The sequence below is a fragment of the Staurois parvus genome, unplaced genomic scaffold (assembly GCF_062004578.1).
Source record: "Staurois parvus isolate SC_StPar_1 unplaced genomic scaffold, SC_StPar_1.0 ptg000080l, whole genome shotgun sequence".
Classification (NCBI taxonomy): domain Eukaryota; kingdom Metazoa; phylum Chordata; class Amphibia; order Anura; family Ranidae; genus Staurois; species Staurois parvus.
In genome coordinates, this window is record NW_028317876.1 from 8,773,314 (window position 1) to 8,788,580 (window position 15,267).

The window sequence follows — 15,267 nt, forward strand, 5'->3', positions numbered from 1 at the left end:
CTCCCTGTCAGTGTTTGCCGGTAATCACCGGGCTCCAGCGGGTAATCATCTGGAGATGCAAAATCACACATATATATATATATATATATATATATATATTAATGTGATTTTGGGCAGCAGTGCCGCCCTGCCTCAGTATATATGCTGTGGCTGGTCGGCAAGCAGTTAAATTGCAATGCATTATTTAAGTTTTTCTCTAGAATTGCCAAACTCATTATATACTCATGGAGTAAAAATCTAATATGTTATTATTTATGGTATTTAAGGTTTGAATATGCACTACAGACACAGATTTAGGCGTTGTGATATATAATGTCTTTGTAAATAAAACCAAGTTTTATAAACAAATAAAATATTGCTTTTTGACAAAGAGAAGTGCAACTTTAAAATATAAAAAACCCAAAAAACTGTAAACTTTATTGGCTTTAGTGCCATTGCACATATTACCTAAATATATTATCAACATTAAATATTAAGAAAAATTAAAAAAAAACATCTTTTTCATCTTTTTTTTAATTCTTATGTGGTAGTGCAGTGTTAATATTGACATCAAATTTTGATTTAGTCTTAGTCATACAGTCTTTTGACTAAAATGCCATTTTAGTTATAGTCATATTTTAGTCTTCTGAATTGTTTTATTTTAGTCGTATTTTAGTCAACTAAAAACGTTTTAAATTTAGTTGACGAAAATATTTTAGCCAATGAAATTAACACTGCTGACTACAGCTGCCAGCTGTCAAACCATACCATCATGCCTTTTTCTCATGTACAGGGCCATATAATAGGTATGAGATATCCACTAAAGCAATTTTTTCATTAACAAAAGGCAAAACTATTCAGTAAAAATAATATACCCTTCATCATGTGTTAACATTATCTACTACAGTTAAAATATAACAATTATTAATGCAACATCTAGGTTTTACTGAACTGTACAAAAAACTTCTATATAGCTAAAAAGAAAAAAAATTACATTATACTGTATATTTGAAACTAAAAAGTATTCTTTGAGTTTCTTGAGGTAAAATTATCTGCAGCCATTGAAAAGGGCTTCCAAACAGCTGTGGCATTCATCCATTACATCATATGTGTATACATTTATTTTAGACATAAAAATAGCACAACACTTGACAGCGTTGAGTACAGAGCCCCTCCTACTACTTTGTGTTCATCGGTGATGAGATCTTTAAAGAGTCTGTGTCTGCAAGGCAATAAGGCTTTATTGGCTGAAATCCAGTAAGTGAAACTGAGAAGTTCATTCACTAAACATACACACCAATTTCAAAGGATTTAAATGACATAAGGGCTCATATTTAACACCACTGACTACAAAAGCATCACAGCACTAAGATCTTGCATAGCAGTCACCTACCAGCTGTCTTCATCTCCATCTCTCAGCATTAGCTTCAATGGATCTGAATTGCAGGACCAAGCTACAGTATGTGGCACTGTTTTTTGCATTGTTGGGGTGTGTGCTTACCTGTGTCAGCACTTTTGTGCCTCTCTGGAGGAATCTGAACTTAGATCTGAATGAAATGGAAATTTGGAACACAGGACTTTGGCAAACGTGTGTTATCCAAGATGAAGGTCCAATGGAGTGCAAGGACTTTGAATCATTTTTGGCATTGCCAATTGAACTCAGGATGGCAAGAATTCTGATGTTCCTCTCAGATGGACTGGGGATCATTGGCCTCATTGTTTCATGCTTTTGTCTGGATTGCCTGAAGATTAATGAAAAGTACACAAAGAAGTACCTTGCACTTTTTGGAGGAGCACTATTCTGGCTATCTGGTATAGCTGCTCTGGTGCCAGTTTCGTGGATAGCCCATGACACTGTTCAGGAATTTTGGGATGAGACAATCCCTGAAATTGTGCCCAGGTGGGAATTCGGAGAGGCCATGTTTATGTGCTGGTTTGGCTCTTTCTTCCTCCTATTTGGGGGGTCATTGCTGTTCTGTTCAGTGCACCCTGTGACCAAACAAACAACTATAAGGGACCAGACTAAAACCATTGACAGTGGGCTATTATATGACACTGCAACATTACAAAACAGATGTCCAGATCTTATCATCTAAACTCCATGGAAATGAATTATTCAAGAGCAATTTAGCAAGTGTGGCACAGAACAAACTGTGTTTTATGCATGGCAACATTTTCTGTATTTTGCAATTCGAGACTGCCTTAGCATCAAGCTACTAATCTGCAATAGAGGACAGTCATGTCTTGTTATCTATATACATTGTACATATGCTGTTGCATTGCACATGGGTATAGCATATCGCAAAATAAATGTCTTTTTCTGGGCTCTTGCAATTTTAATGTTATTTACAGAATCATTTTGTGTGCAGTGCACATGAAGCATATGATGACTTTGCCAAAATATAAAATTAATTTTCCTTATGTTTAATTTAATAATGATAAAATAATGTGTACTGTTTTTAATTCTACTGGCCTGCAAAATATGTTTCATAATTAAATTAGAGAATATTTACCTTAGGAGACTCTTGCTAGCTTCTGCCTCGGGACATGGCTGACTTTTGTCTTTTCACAGCTTAAACAAAGAACATTTAATATGTGGGAGCTTGAAAAGTGCAGATAACTCCAATAAGAGTATTCTGTCCTGTACACAGGTCCCATTGCTGGAGCTTAGATAGAGCTTCTGGACGATAGGCAGGTCAGTCATTTCTTCAGTTACCAGAGATACAGGATTGCTGGGAACTTAGCACTTGAAAGAAGAAATACGGGTGTGTTTCTTATTCATACCAGGCACACTGATGGGATTAGTCTGCATCAGTCATTTTGCAATAATATCACATTAGATGCCTCAACATAAATGTACTTAAGACAGTTTTATTGCCTCAGAAATGCTAAATTACTTACCAGTCAGTAAATTGACATAGATCACTAAACGTGATTTTATAATTCTCTGATGCCTCACACCTGCAAACATTTTAACAAGGGCAATTCCAGCTCTGCCTTTCAATATACATATTCAAACTAAATGTAAAGATTTTATAAGTATGGAATCCACATTTATTTTATTTTTCTAAATAAACAGTGTATGATGTACTAGATGTTGGCGATAAAGGGATTTACTTAAAAGTGTCAGTTCATTGTCTTTCCTTCAGTTTTATTATTTTGAACTTCATTTTGATAGTTTAGTTTGTTGGTTTATTGCTTCAATTTGCCTCTTTCAGATTTACAGGTTTCTGTTAATTTTTTACATCACATATTTTATTTCTTTACAGCCATCTGTGGTAAATTCAGAACTTCACCAAGAAAACTTGCCAATTTAATATGACATTAATAATGTGGTATACTGTATGTCAGTTCTTACGGGTGTTGTTTTTTTTTTCGTCACCAGGGGCGGACTGACCATTTGGAAACTCGGGCACTGCCCGAGGGCTCGGGGTCAGTATGGGGCCCCATGAGATGCCCCTGGTACCTTTTTCATAGGCTTTTTGAGTTTGGGCAAGGACACAGGGGCCCCATGATCCCCTATTGCCCGGGGGCCCCATGAGTTGTCAGTCCACCCCTGTTTGTCACTTAAAGTTTTTCTTTTAACTACTCTAATTTTTTAATGCTTTTCTGCACTTTTTAAAGCCATGATATTTTAAAAAAAAAAAAAAACTTTTACATCCTACAAGCTAGGTTTTAGAAATACCTGGTAAACAGATTCCAAAGTCCTTCTGGAAATCAGAGGTGTAAGAGAAGTGAGAGGGTGCATGCAAAGCTTGAGCATCTCACAACTCTTTTAAAAACTGGAACTTAAAGTGGTTGTAACCACCCCCCTCCCATTAGTTGATAATGATGACCTGTGAAAGCATGTATCTCCCCTCCTTCTCTGTTAGTAAAGAAAAGCACATAGTGTCATCACGGTCTGCTGAGTAATTCCCGAGCTAGGCTATTTAGGGAGTGATCTGTGTGGATGGCTGTGGAACACACACCCCCTTCTCTCATGTTCATGCATGAGACTCCTAATTAGTCTGTCAGTCACAGGAGAGGGGGTGTGGTGACACAATTTTTTTTCATGTGTCGGGTTTTTTCACTGTAGGAAAGCATTCCAGATTTCAGATGATTCACTGCTCCTTTTTTGGCCAGACTAGGGACAGATGACGTCTGCTGCTATGCTGTGTGAGGTAGACTGGTCATTTCAATCTTGATTTTTTTGGGTTTACAACCACTTTAAAGAGGTTTTAAACCCAAAAGCAAACATTTATTATATTGCAGCTTACTAAATTTTAGATGTGATGGTTGCATTTGTTTTCTTTTTTAGGCTCGATTTCCTTTATTATCATTTGGCTATCCAGCCAGTAAGTCTGTTTCTTTTTTAACAGAAAAACGCTATAATACAAATGTAGTAGCCATTACGTCTGTTGTTTTTCAACAGAAAAAGCTATCTTGCAAAAGTAGCAGTTAGAGGCTTGTGACAAACTATTTACCACTGATAGTGTGCTTACAATGATCAACTTTTATTTATGTAAAACCTTTATCTCAAAAGGAAACACGTTTGCTATAACTGCATTTAAAATATTTAGCTGGATTTTGGCTTCAACATGTTAGTGTCTAAATCTGTTAGTACATCTAACATTCCTCTTCCTTAAAACTGAGAACCCTGCTGTCCAAAGGGGTCTCCATGCTCCTTCATTCAGAGTGGTGGCACTCTAATACAGGAGATATTTTACTGGCCAAATCACCAGGTGAAAACAGAGGGAAAAAAAGCCTAAAAAAAGAAAGTGAATGCAGCCACCACGACTAATGATTGGTAAACTGCCAAATATAATATGTTTGGTTTTGGGTTTAATACTGCTTAAAGAGTTGACTTTAGGCAGGAGACAAAATGCTATAGAGACATTAAAAGGTGAATTAAAGATGGATGGAGCTGTTCTTACAGATGTAACATCCATCACGAGTGTGCTTCATTTTACACAAGGGCTCTAGGAAACTTAGAGCACAAAAATGATCAGCTAATTTGAGGCAAAAGTTTAGGATCTCCCAAATAGGTGGAGTGTTCCGTATTTACTGCTCACTGATCTATATTACGGAGGTCAGCTTAACAATGACAAAGCTACGGAATTACGTTCAGTTGATAATTTCACTTGACATGTAAATTGCACTTATAAATTATATATTTAATAATATATAAATATATCAATATTTTTTACCATTTGGAAGTTTTAATAATTGTAATAATCTTTTGATTATTTTGATCTTTTGGATAGAATTAACAAAAGCCCCTCCCACACATAGATTTTTTCCTCTATTATTTCTTAGGGTTCTGCTGCCACTTTGAATTTGTTCCTATTAATTCCTATATAGAGCTCTTGCCACTTATTCTAAAGACACCCCTTTTAATGGGCCACGGGACTAAGATTGAGCTCTGCAGTCACTCTTGCTGCAGTAGTTTTCTTATTCTGGGTCACAATCCAGTGCAATACTTTTGTCTCTTTCAGTCAGTTGACCATGTCGACTTTGCTTATGCTTATCAGACAACATTTTTCCAAAACTGTATGTTGTTATAACCTTTAATACTGTACCTCACGACATGGCAAATAAATTGGCAACTTCAGTCACAGAGGCAGCAACAATTTGCCCTCTTTGAAGTTCAGTAAGCTCTGACATGACTCTGTATTACTAGCAGCATACACAGTGAATGACGAAAGTGAGGCTTCCCACCTGTTAGCTAGGTGTGTCATCACACAGAAGAAGCAAAAGAATGTTACATTACTTCTGCTTTCAGCGCAAAATATGTTGCCACTTTAACACCTGCAAATCATGTAGAGTTTCCATTTTTTGTCTAAGCCTTGTACTTGTTATAAATTCTTTAAACTTCTTCTGTTACTACCTGGTTTCCAGGCCTAGACAAATGATATCATACATCCCAGGAGCCTACAGAAGGGGGTTTCTCAGCTAAGCACATCCCCCTTGTCTGCGAGCCTGAGCTAAGGATTGATGGATTCCAGGGAGTAAATGCTACATGAATCATCTGCCCTTACTCAAGATGGCCACGACCAGAAATGCTAGGGGATGTTTTTCAAAGTGATTTCTCAGCAAAATAAAGCATGGATACATGGATTGATGGGGGAGACTGCTTTGAATAATTCAATTTTGGTTTGTGGTACTCAGATACAGTGTAGTTCCATTGTTACACCTTTTTTTATCCTAGTGATTATGAAGAAAAATCACTTATTTGCAAACTTTTATAGCAGAAACTAAGAAAAACACTTTTTTCAAAAATTTTCACTCTTTTTTAGTTTATATTGCAAAACTTTAAGAAAAAAAAAAACAGTGAATAAATATCACCAAAAGGATGCTCTATCGGTCTTAAAAATGATAAAAAAAAATGTTTTTTGGGTACAGTGTTGCATGACAGAGTAATTATCATTCAAAGTATGAGAGCACTGAAAGTGAAAAATTGGCCTGGGCAGGGAGCGGGTAAAACTGCCTGGTATTGAAGTAGTTAGAAATGCTGATCAAATGAAACAAACACATGGTACTGACACACATGTGAATGAGCCCTAACAGAAAAATCTCAGGTGATTGGATACATTTTAACTGCAGTGTTTTAAGAAAGACCTCCCCTTAGCTACCAGCTTGAAAATAAATATATCCACATAAATGACTGAAGGAGCACTCAAGGATCCTCTGCTGACCACAATAGGTCTCCCTTGTGGGGACATATGATCCTAGTATACTTTAGGTAAGGCATACAATACAGGTGTTGTAGGAATTCCTCTGTTAAATATGTTACTGTGTCTTTTTCAATTATCCCCGATTTTAAAAGCTGTACCACTGTAGGATTCATAGTTAACCTTTTGTACACAGCGGGATCCAGTAATCGTCACAATATTACTTTCACGTAATACTGAAAATGCATAATGCCTAATGGTCTGCTCTTGTTGGCCAGAGGATAATTGTGGTTCATCTCTAACTAAATCTCCCATACCCTTAATTCTTGTTAGCTTCCTTTAAAACATTTCAAATCAGTCCTAAGTTGCTAGAAAATGTTCAGTATATTATTCACCTTAGTAACAAATAATTTCACCAGGGAGTACTGTACATGGTGAGTGAAACTGTACAACTTCTGTTTGACCACCCCACATCTTTTAGTCTTAAAATAGTTTCAAAGGCTGGGTGTTCTTTACCTTAATACATACCATGCATTCAAGGAGAAGAACAGCCAAAGCTTGTTCCCCCAAACTTCTCCTGTGGATCACAAGTGTGCAGTTCGCTCTGCACTCCCGTGACCCATTTTCAGCTTTAACCTGCTGTCAGCTGATGTCACAGAGCTGGTCCAGGCTGGGGAAAGATCATGACCATATTGTCAGTATCCATTCAGGAGCCTGGACCTACAGCTGGTTCAGCTTGACGAGCAGCTGAGAGCCTGAACCAATTGCTTCCTCCCCCTCCACAGCCCAGCACTCGAGTGAGCTTTGGGTGAGGCAGAGCAGAGAGTTGGAGACTGATAGTCCTAGCTCTCTGCTCAGAGTGGTGGGGAGAACTGAGTATTCAGAGGTGTTTGATCACTCAGTTCTCAGCCTTTAAGCCAGCGGGACATGGATGCAGCATTAAATTGATGCTGTATCCACCTATGTAGGAATTATTTTTTACCTTAAAAGAGAAGTACTGGATTTAAAGAAAAAACAAAAAAACAAACACCCCACTATTTCCATCCCCCACTATAAACACTTGAGCTGCCTCCCTGAGCTGTCAGGGATCCAGTGCTGTGTCTGGCTGCAGTCTTCTCCTCTCTCTTCCTCTTCTCACCGGGACTCTGGCAGCAGCAGGAGCCACTGCCTCCTGGTTCTGTCAATCAAATGTTGTGAGGTGGGGTTGAGCCATATTGTGTGTGTCTATGGAGCGTGGCTCCATAGACACACAGCTCGGGAGCAAGCACGCATGTGGGTCCCCCATAGCAAGTGGCGTGCTATGGGGGCACACCGAGAAGAGGAGGAACCTAAGGGCCCCAGAAGAAAAGTTTTAAGTGAGTCAGTTACACAGAGCAGTTTAGTAGAATATCTTTGTTATTTCATTTTTTTTTTAAATCTAGACTTTGTGATCACTTTAAAGCTCAAAGGGGCCACCCACCATAGAACTAAAATGGAATGATACCTTTAGTCTAATCTGTCTATATAATCAGTATAGACTCTGTGGTAAAACATATGTATCCACCTTAGCAGTAGGATTCAAATCTTTACTGAGGGTCAGCTCTTCTTTACAACATAATTTATATGAAGAAGTGTATTATAGCAATGTCAACGGAAGTATGGAAACAAGGTAGCAAAAGGAAGGAAAGGCAAAAACAAAATGGAAGTGCTCAAAGCATGGAAAGCCAAGCACATGGTGTAAGTGGAAAAGATCTAAACAAAACTCAGTATTGCAATACAGCAGTAGGTAAATTTGTGAAAGACCTTGATTAAAAAAAAAAAAATAATAATAATATATATATATATATACACACACATACACATATATATATACACATATATACATATATATATACATACATACACACACACATATGCAGAGAGAGAGAGAGAGATACAATGGGGAAAATAAATATTTGATGCTCTGCAGATTTTAAAAGTTTGTGAACTTACAAAGAAATGAAGGATCTATAATTTTGAGCATGGGTGTATTTTAAATGATAGAGACAGAATATCAATCAAAATCCTGAACAAAACACATGATACAAATTTTTATAAATTGAGCTTCAGTTCAGTGAGTAAAATAAGTATTTGATCCCAAGCAAAATATGACTTAGTACTTGGTGGAGAAACCCTTGTTGGCAAGCACAGAGATAAGACATTTCTTGTAGTTGGTTACCACGTTTACACACATCTCAGGATGGAGTTTGGTCCACTCTTTACAGATCTTTTCTAAATCCTTAAGGTTTCTAGGCTGTTGCTTGGCAACTATACGTTTCAGCTCCCTCCATAAATTCTCTATAGGATTAAGGTCTGGGGACTGGCTAGGCCATCCATGACCCATCTTCAGTGTTCTGAGGGAAGAAGGTTCCCATCCAAGATTTTACAATACATGGCCCTGTCCATTGGCCCCTCTATGCGACAAAGTCATCCTGTACCTTTAGCAGAGAAACAGCCTCAAAGTGTAATGTTTCCACGTCCATGCTTGACTGTAGGTAGGTGTTCTTGGGGTCATAGTCAGCAAACAGATGAAGAACACAATCAATGTAAGAACATACAGAAAACACAATGAATAGCTAGGCTATAGATGGCAGAAAGTCTAAGCCTATCAGCAATGATGCTTTAAGGGGATGCAAAGAGATGCATCCAACATGTGCTCTGATAGCAAGCTCCTTCTCTCCCAGTTTCTAAGATGGAGTCTGAGCTTCCAAGATGCATCTCTTACTTTCAGAATTCTGGGAACTTTTATTACATCTGTTTATCTAAACAGTCTCTAGTTTCTGTAAAACCGTATATTTATCACTGGCTTCATCTAGAGGTCAAATTTGATATTTCACGCAGGACAGGCATAAAATATTCCCTTGCTGAAAGCAGAACACTCCCCACCTGGTATTAACCTATACCACTATTTGGGTCCTCAGAAAAAACCGACAAGACCAGGTCAGAAACTGGTCTGAGGTACAACTTTGCTTCCTTGTTCCTGTGAACTTTAACTTCAACTTTTCTGTCTTTTCCATCCTCACTTAGAGTTTTGGTGACAAGGCCACTGATCATGAAATGGGTTACGTTTTTGTAGATCACTGAATGTGAGGGACCGCCGAGCAGCACCACTAGCACTCCACTGGCCAGGCGTGCCCAGAGCGCCGAGTCTAAGCCCCAGGGTACTTGTTCAGCAGAGCCCCTGATGGTGGGGATGGACTTGGAGTACCCCGGGACCAGGTCGCCACTACTGAGCACACCTGTCAGTGGTAGGGGTGTTCACCAGGGGCTCCAACCAGGGAGAGCCAGATGTGAGGAGGTTGGGTGACCCCGATGGGATGGATGGATGGCTGAGCAAGTGCGAAGTCAGACGGGCCGAGTTGGTAACGTAGAGGACGGTATGGTACAAGGGAGCGGACAGAGAATCGTCGGGTCACACGCCAGGTCAGCAACAACAGGTCAGATCTAATGAGGGGCATTCAGAAGAGAGGTCAGGCAAAGCAAGGGTCTGGGCAGGAGAAATCAGCAGGTCAAGAGCAATCCGGGTCAAATAACTTACTAGGCACAGGTTCAGATTCGCAGGATACAGGTAGGACCAGAAGGCACTGAATGACAGCTCAGGGACATTTAAATATCCCGCCCTGCGCTGCCATTGGTGCCCAGCGGGCGGCCGCGGCTTCTACTGCTCATGCGCGAACTCGAACGCCGCTGCCAGCCTGGACCTAGTGCCCGTGTCCCTGCAGAGGGCGGTGCACTGCGCCTGCGCCGGGACCATCGCGGCGGGGATCGAGGGGATCCCTGACACTGTCATTGGGAATTAATTTCTTGTTTAGGATACAGTCAACCTCTTTGGAATATGTTTCATATTGCACAGTGTAGATGATGAAGTCTTGAGACTGCTGCAGTTCTTCTGCTAAACTAATCCTTTGAAAGTGGTGCCAGCTTTTACAGTCATAGTCATTTGCCTGGACGGTACGTTTAAAGGAATGAGCTATATGGATGAGACAAGTAATAGCTCAAACAAGTGACTTCCAGGGTGAGAATCTGTTAAATCTGTGGGACTGCAGCTGTCAGAAGTTACTGTCTGAAGTTTGGAGATCTCAGGGCAGATTTCAAAATCTAAGTCTGGGTCTACTAGCTCAGCTGTGTCACTATCAGGATAATTCTGTTCTGTGCTGCACAAAAATGAGGTTCCTGTAAACCATGTCATGTCTTTAAGGTGACATGCAGTGTCAGCTCTTGTAGTGTAGTGTTCAGGCTTATGGTCAGTAGATATATAGTGACATTGTGTTGGACAAGTGGATCTCCTAATCCTTAGCACTCTGTTGTGGACTTAAACATAGAATCGTCTAGTTTCATTATAGACGTAACCTAACACTACTTTGTTAGTGTAGAAATCTACATCTTTAATGTCAATATCCATTTCTGATGCAGTAAACTGGATTAACTCAACAGCTAATACTGCAGCATAAAGTTCTTGTCTAGCTATGGTGTGCTCAGGGTGTGGAGCCAGTTTTGCTTTGCCCATGACAAATCCCATGTGGTGCTGTGTGTAATATCTAAGTTTTTTTTAAAGTAGGCAACAAGAGCTATTACTTTGATGGAAATATCACAGAATATGCAAAGTTTTGGCTTTGTACTTCCGTAGCAAGTACAGGAGAGTATGGCCATGAAACACACAAATTCAATAAAACTACCAGAGAGCTTCTCCACTCTACCCAAGAGTCTCTTATCAGGGGGCAGTGTGGCATCACAGTCAGATGTTTCACGAGGAGCTGCAAATCCTAATGGATCATACAGGCTATTAAACATTGGCAAGTCACCTCTCAGAGTGAAAGTTTTTTCTCCTCTGTACCTATTTGGAAGGTAAAGTTCCATAGCAGACCAAGACTGCATTGTACATGTAAAGAGTCTGTCTCTAGGTCTAAGTCTCTTAGATAATTAGAGTGGTCTTGGAAAGGGAAAACTTCCATTAATTCTTTACTGTTGGAAGCAATCTTGTAAAGTCTGAAATTTGAGCAGGCTAACATTTGTTGTGCTCTTCTTAGGAGACTAATTGCAGACTCATTGGAAGGCAGAGGTTTTAAACAATCATCTACAAAAAAGTATTTTTCTAGGAATTGTCTGGCATCTGAGCCATGCTCAAGTTCTCCCTCATCAGCAGAACATCTCAGCCCATAGACAGCAAATGCAGGAGAAGGGCTGTTGCCAAAAGATGTGAACTTTCATGCAGTACTCATTGATGTCTTTGGAAGGCTCATTATCTCTAAACCAAAGATATCTCAAAAAGTTCTGTTGGATGTCAGCTGTGAAAGCAACAAAGTCATTGCAAAAGCATAAGAGCACCCCTAGAAGTTTATTATTGAGGTCTAAACCTGTCAAGAGGACATAGTTTATGGAGACACCCTCGAATTTGGCACTAGAGTCAAACACCACTCTGATCTGACCCGGCTTCCTGGGATGGCATACTCCAAATATCGGAAGGTACAAAAACTACTCAGTCTTTAGGAGTGGGGCTATTTCTACATGACCAGTCTTAAAGATTTTTTTTCAATGAAAGAAAAGAAGTGGTCTTTCATCTCTGGCTTTCTTTGAATGTTACCTTGAAGAGAGGAGAAACGCCTTTGTACCTGTTCTCTGTTATTTGCTAGGTGTTGTCTCTGTGGTCTTAATGGAAGAGGTGGGACTTAGCTGTTTGCATCATCTTTGATTCGTCCCTGGTCCATTATTTCCAAGAAGAGTTTGTCCTCAATAGACATTGCCATCTGATTATTCTCTCGTTCTTTGAAATACTCTGCACCCTAAATGGTTGTGGTCACGGTCACAGGCAAGGTTAGCAGCCTGTCACATACCTCATTAGGGAGCCTGATGTGTAGAGGAAGGCTTCTCTTATAGCTCTGGCTAAGGGGCCACTGAAGGTGGAGCAGCAAACACGATAACATGGCGGCAGATCAGGCAGATACCGTAGGCAGAGACAGAGTCCAAGAAGCAAGCCGAGGTCAGTGCAGGTAGCATTCAAGCAAGGTCAGGACAAGCTGGGTCAATCAGGAATATCAATACAGGAACGGACACAGGAACACAAGGAAAGCTGCAGATCAGACAGCAACTCACTAGTGCAACTACTGCACTTACTGTATATAGGCCAGAATTAGTCAATGCGCATACCCGCATATGAGCACGCCTGTACACAACAGCACGAGAACCTGCAGGCCCGAGCATTCGTGTGTGGCTATGAGCCTCAGCAACGCCACGGCCAACATGTCCCTGACAGGGCCTATGAAGGGACAAGACAAGTGGGTAGTGTGTGACAATTCCTTTATGAGGAAATGGTTGTGGCATGGCTGGAAAAGGGAGGGAGGTTTGTTCTCTAATGTACTTGTAAGCATGCTGTTAACAGAGGTAGGTTTGTACATGTTTCCTAGACAGACATCTCCTTCCTAGGTCTACGTTTTGAGCATAGGGAGCATTGTGGGGACCATAAATTTGAGCTCTTGCTTTATAGACTTGTAGGATATCTCTCCCAAGGAGTAGGATTATCTGAGCCTGAGGATCAAGCTCTGGTATCAAGTGCACTATGCATTTCAGTTGTGGGTGATGAACTGCTACATCTGGTGTAGGAATTTCAAATTTGTGATCAGGAAACTGATTGCATTCAATAAGAGTTGGCAAGGACACGCATGTTTGTCCATCATAGACTCAACTAGGTAGCCCAGTGTTTCTCAACCTTTTTCTAGTCGGGGCACCCTTGAAAAGTATTTTCAGTCATGAGGCACCCCTGTCCAAGGCTGGGTTCACGTTACTGTGTGTCACGGAACGCATGCAAAATTGCGCTCATTCCTGACACGCAGACAAATGCTCTGCTTTTTAGGGGTACCCCCATACATTGACAAAGGCGGGGTGTTTTTGATGTGGTGCAGTTTTAAACTAAGGTCAGGGATGACTTTCCCTGCATTTGTGCGGGTAAGGCAGCCCATTGAAATGAAGGGGCTGCCCTACACACAGCCACACAGGTGAGAACCAAGGGCCTGTTCACCTGTCCACGCAATTGAGCTGCTTTTACCACTCCCAACTGCTCTCTCTGTAGCTGCAGAAACAGCAGCTGGGGTATACACATACTGTTGCCGCAGCTGGAAGTATACCTCCAGGTGAATGGGGTTGAACTACAACCTCCCTGCAACTGTGTGACCATTGCACGCAGTTGTGGTGTCGTGATGCTGCTTTTTACCAGGTTAAACCAGGTGGTGAGGAGGCAACATATTGCCTCTTTACCGCGTGTCAAATGCCTCAGAAAAGTGATCTGAGCATGGATTGCGTTTCAGAGGAGCAGCTGTCCTTGCTGCTATTACAAACAAGTCCTAAAAAAGCAGTTCTGAAAGGATAGGAATAGGGGGTCGAGACTAACCGCTTCCCAACTGACCTATAGGCGGCACGGGTGTGCAAAATCATGTATATAGACATGATTTCGCATTTCCGGGTAGCGGGCGTGCGCGCCCTACCCACGCCACCATTTGCGGCTTCGGCTGTCAATCATTACTGTGATTACTTGCCGGCACCTGGTGATTTCTGAGGATCTCCAATGGGGAGGAGAACTGTTTAGTTTACTAACAGTTCTCCTCCCTCTCAGTTTGGGCACACTGCTTTGGATGGCCGTACACAGCACAGCCAGCCATCCAAAGCAGTGCGATTACAGTGAAGCACACTGACACGTACCCTAGTAAAACACTCCCAGCACACAGTTAATCCTTGATCGCCCCTCATGTTAACCTCTTCCTGCCCAGTGCCATTAGTACAGTGCAAATGCTTTTTTTTTTTAGCACTGATCACTGTAGTGATGTCACTGGGGATGTCAGTGACAGCAATACAGTTCCCCCCAGTGTCAGAATGTCCGCCGCAGTCCCACTATATGTCGATGATCGTCGCCATTACTAGTAAAAATTAGAAATCCCAGTATATATACCGCCATTTGTAAATGCTATAACTTTCACGTAAACCAATCAATTTAGACGTATTGGGATATTTTTTAGCAAAGACGTGTAGCAGATTACATTTAGGTGTAAATTTATGATTTAATATTTTTTTTTCATTTGTTTTACTGGAGATATTACTTGGTGCTTCCATGTAAGAGCTAACAAACTCATTGACTGACATTAATTGTTGCAATTTAAAAAGCCACAGATGTGGGACATTAACCTCTAATTGGCATTTTAACCCGTGTGTGTCACCTTGTGTGTCTGTACCAAGGCCAAACATTCCAGGGAAGGTAAACTTTTGATCATGGCCATGTGGGTGATTTCTGTTATAATGATTTAAAAAGGAGCCAAACAACTATTTGATAATAAATGGCTTCATATGATCGTTAACACACACACACACACGAACATGCAGGGCTGCTGTTAGAAACCACGGGGCCCCATACAGCCAACCTGACAGTCCCTCCCCCCCCCAAAAAAAAAACACAGTTTACTATGCTTCAGTTATGAATGAACACAATGATTGGTAACTGATTGTGATGATTGTGCGCAATAGAGACATGGACGCTGTAAGCGACCGCCATCTTGTTCAGGTCTCAGCCATTTTGTTTATATTTACAATCATCTCTCTCTCTCCTCCTTTTTGAAGAAAATGGAATTTATAGCTGTAA

At 40.7% G+C, this 15,267-nt stretch overlaps 1 protein-coding gene across 1 annotated transcript; it reads left to right on the forward strand.

Annotated features, from left to right (window-relative positions):
- Positions 1-1,358: 1,358 nt before the first annotated feature.
- On the forward strand, positions 1,359-3,102 carry LOC149469207 (claudin-24-like). Its single transcript, XM_089669678.1, has one exon. It carries the CDS (start codon positions 1,410-1,412, stop codon positions 2,073-2,075), a length of 666 nt encoding a protein of 221 aa, XP_089525804.1. The 5' UTR covers positions 1,359-1,409; the 3' UTR covers positions 2,076-3,102.
- Positions 3,103-15,267: the final 12,165 nt, after the last annotated feature.

Bases quoted from the DNA above. Each gene is read 5' to 3' on its own strand.
- LOC149469207 (XM_089669678.1), top strand. From the start codon at position 1,410: ATGGATCTGAATTGCAGGACCAAGCTACAGTATGTGGCACTGTTTTTT.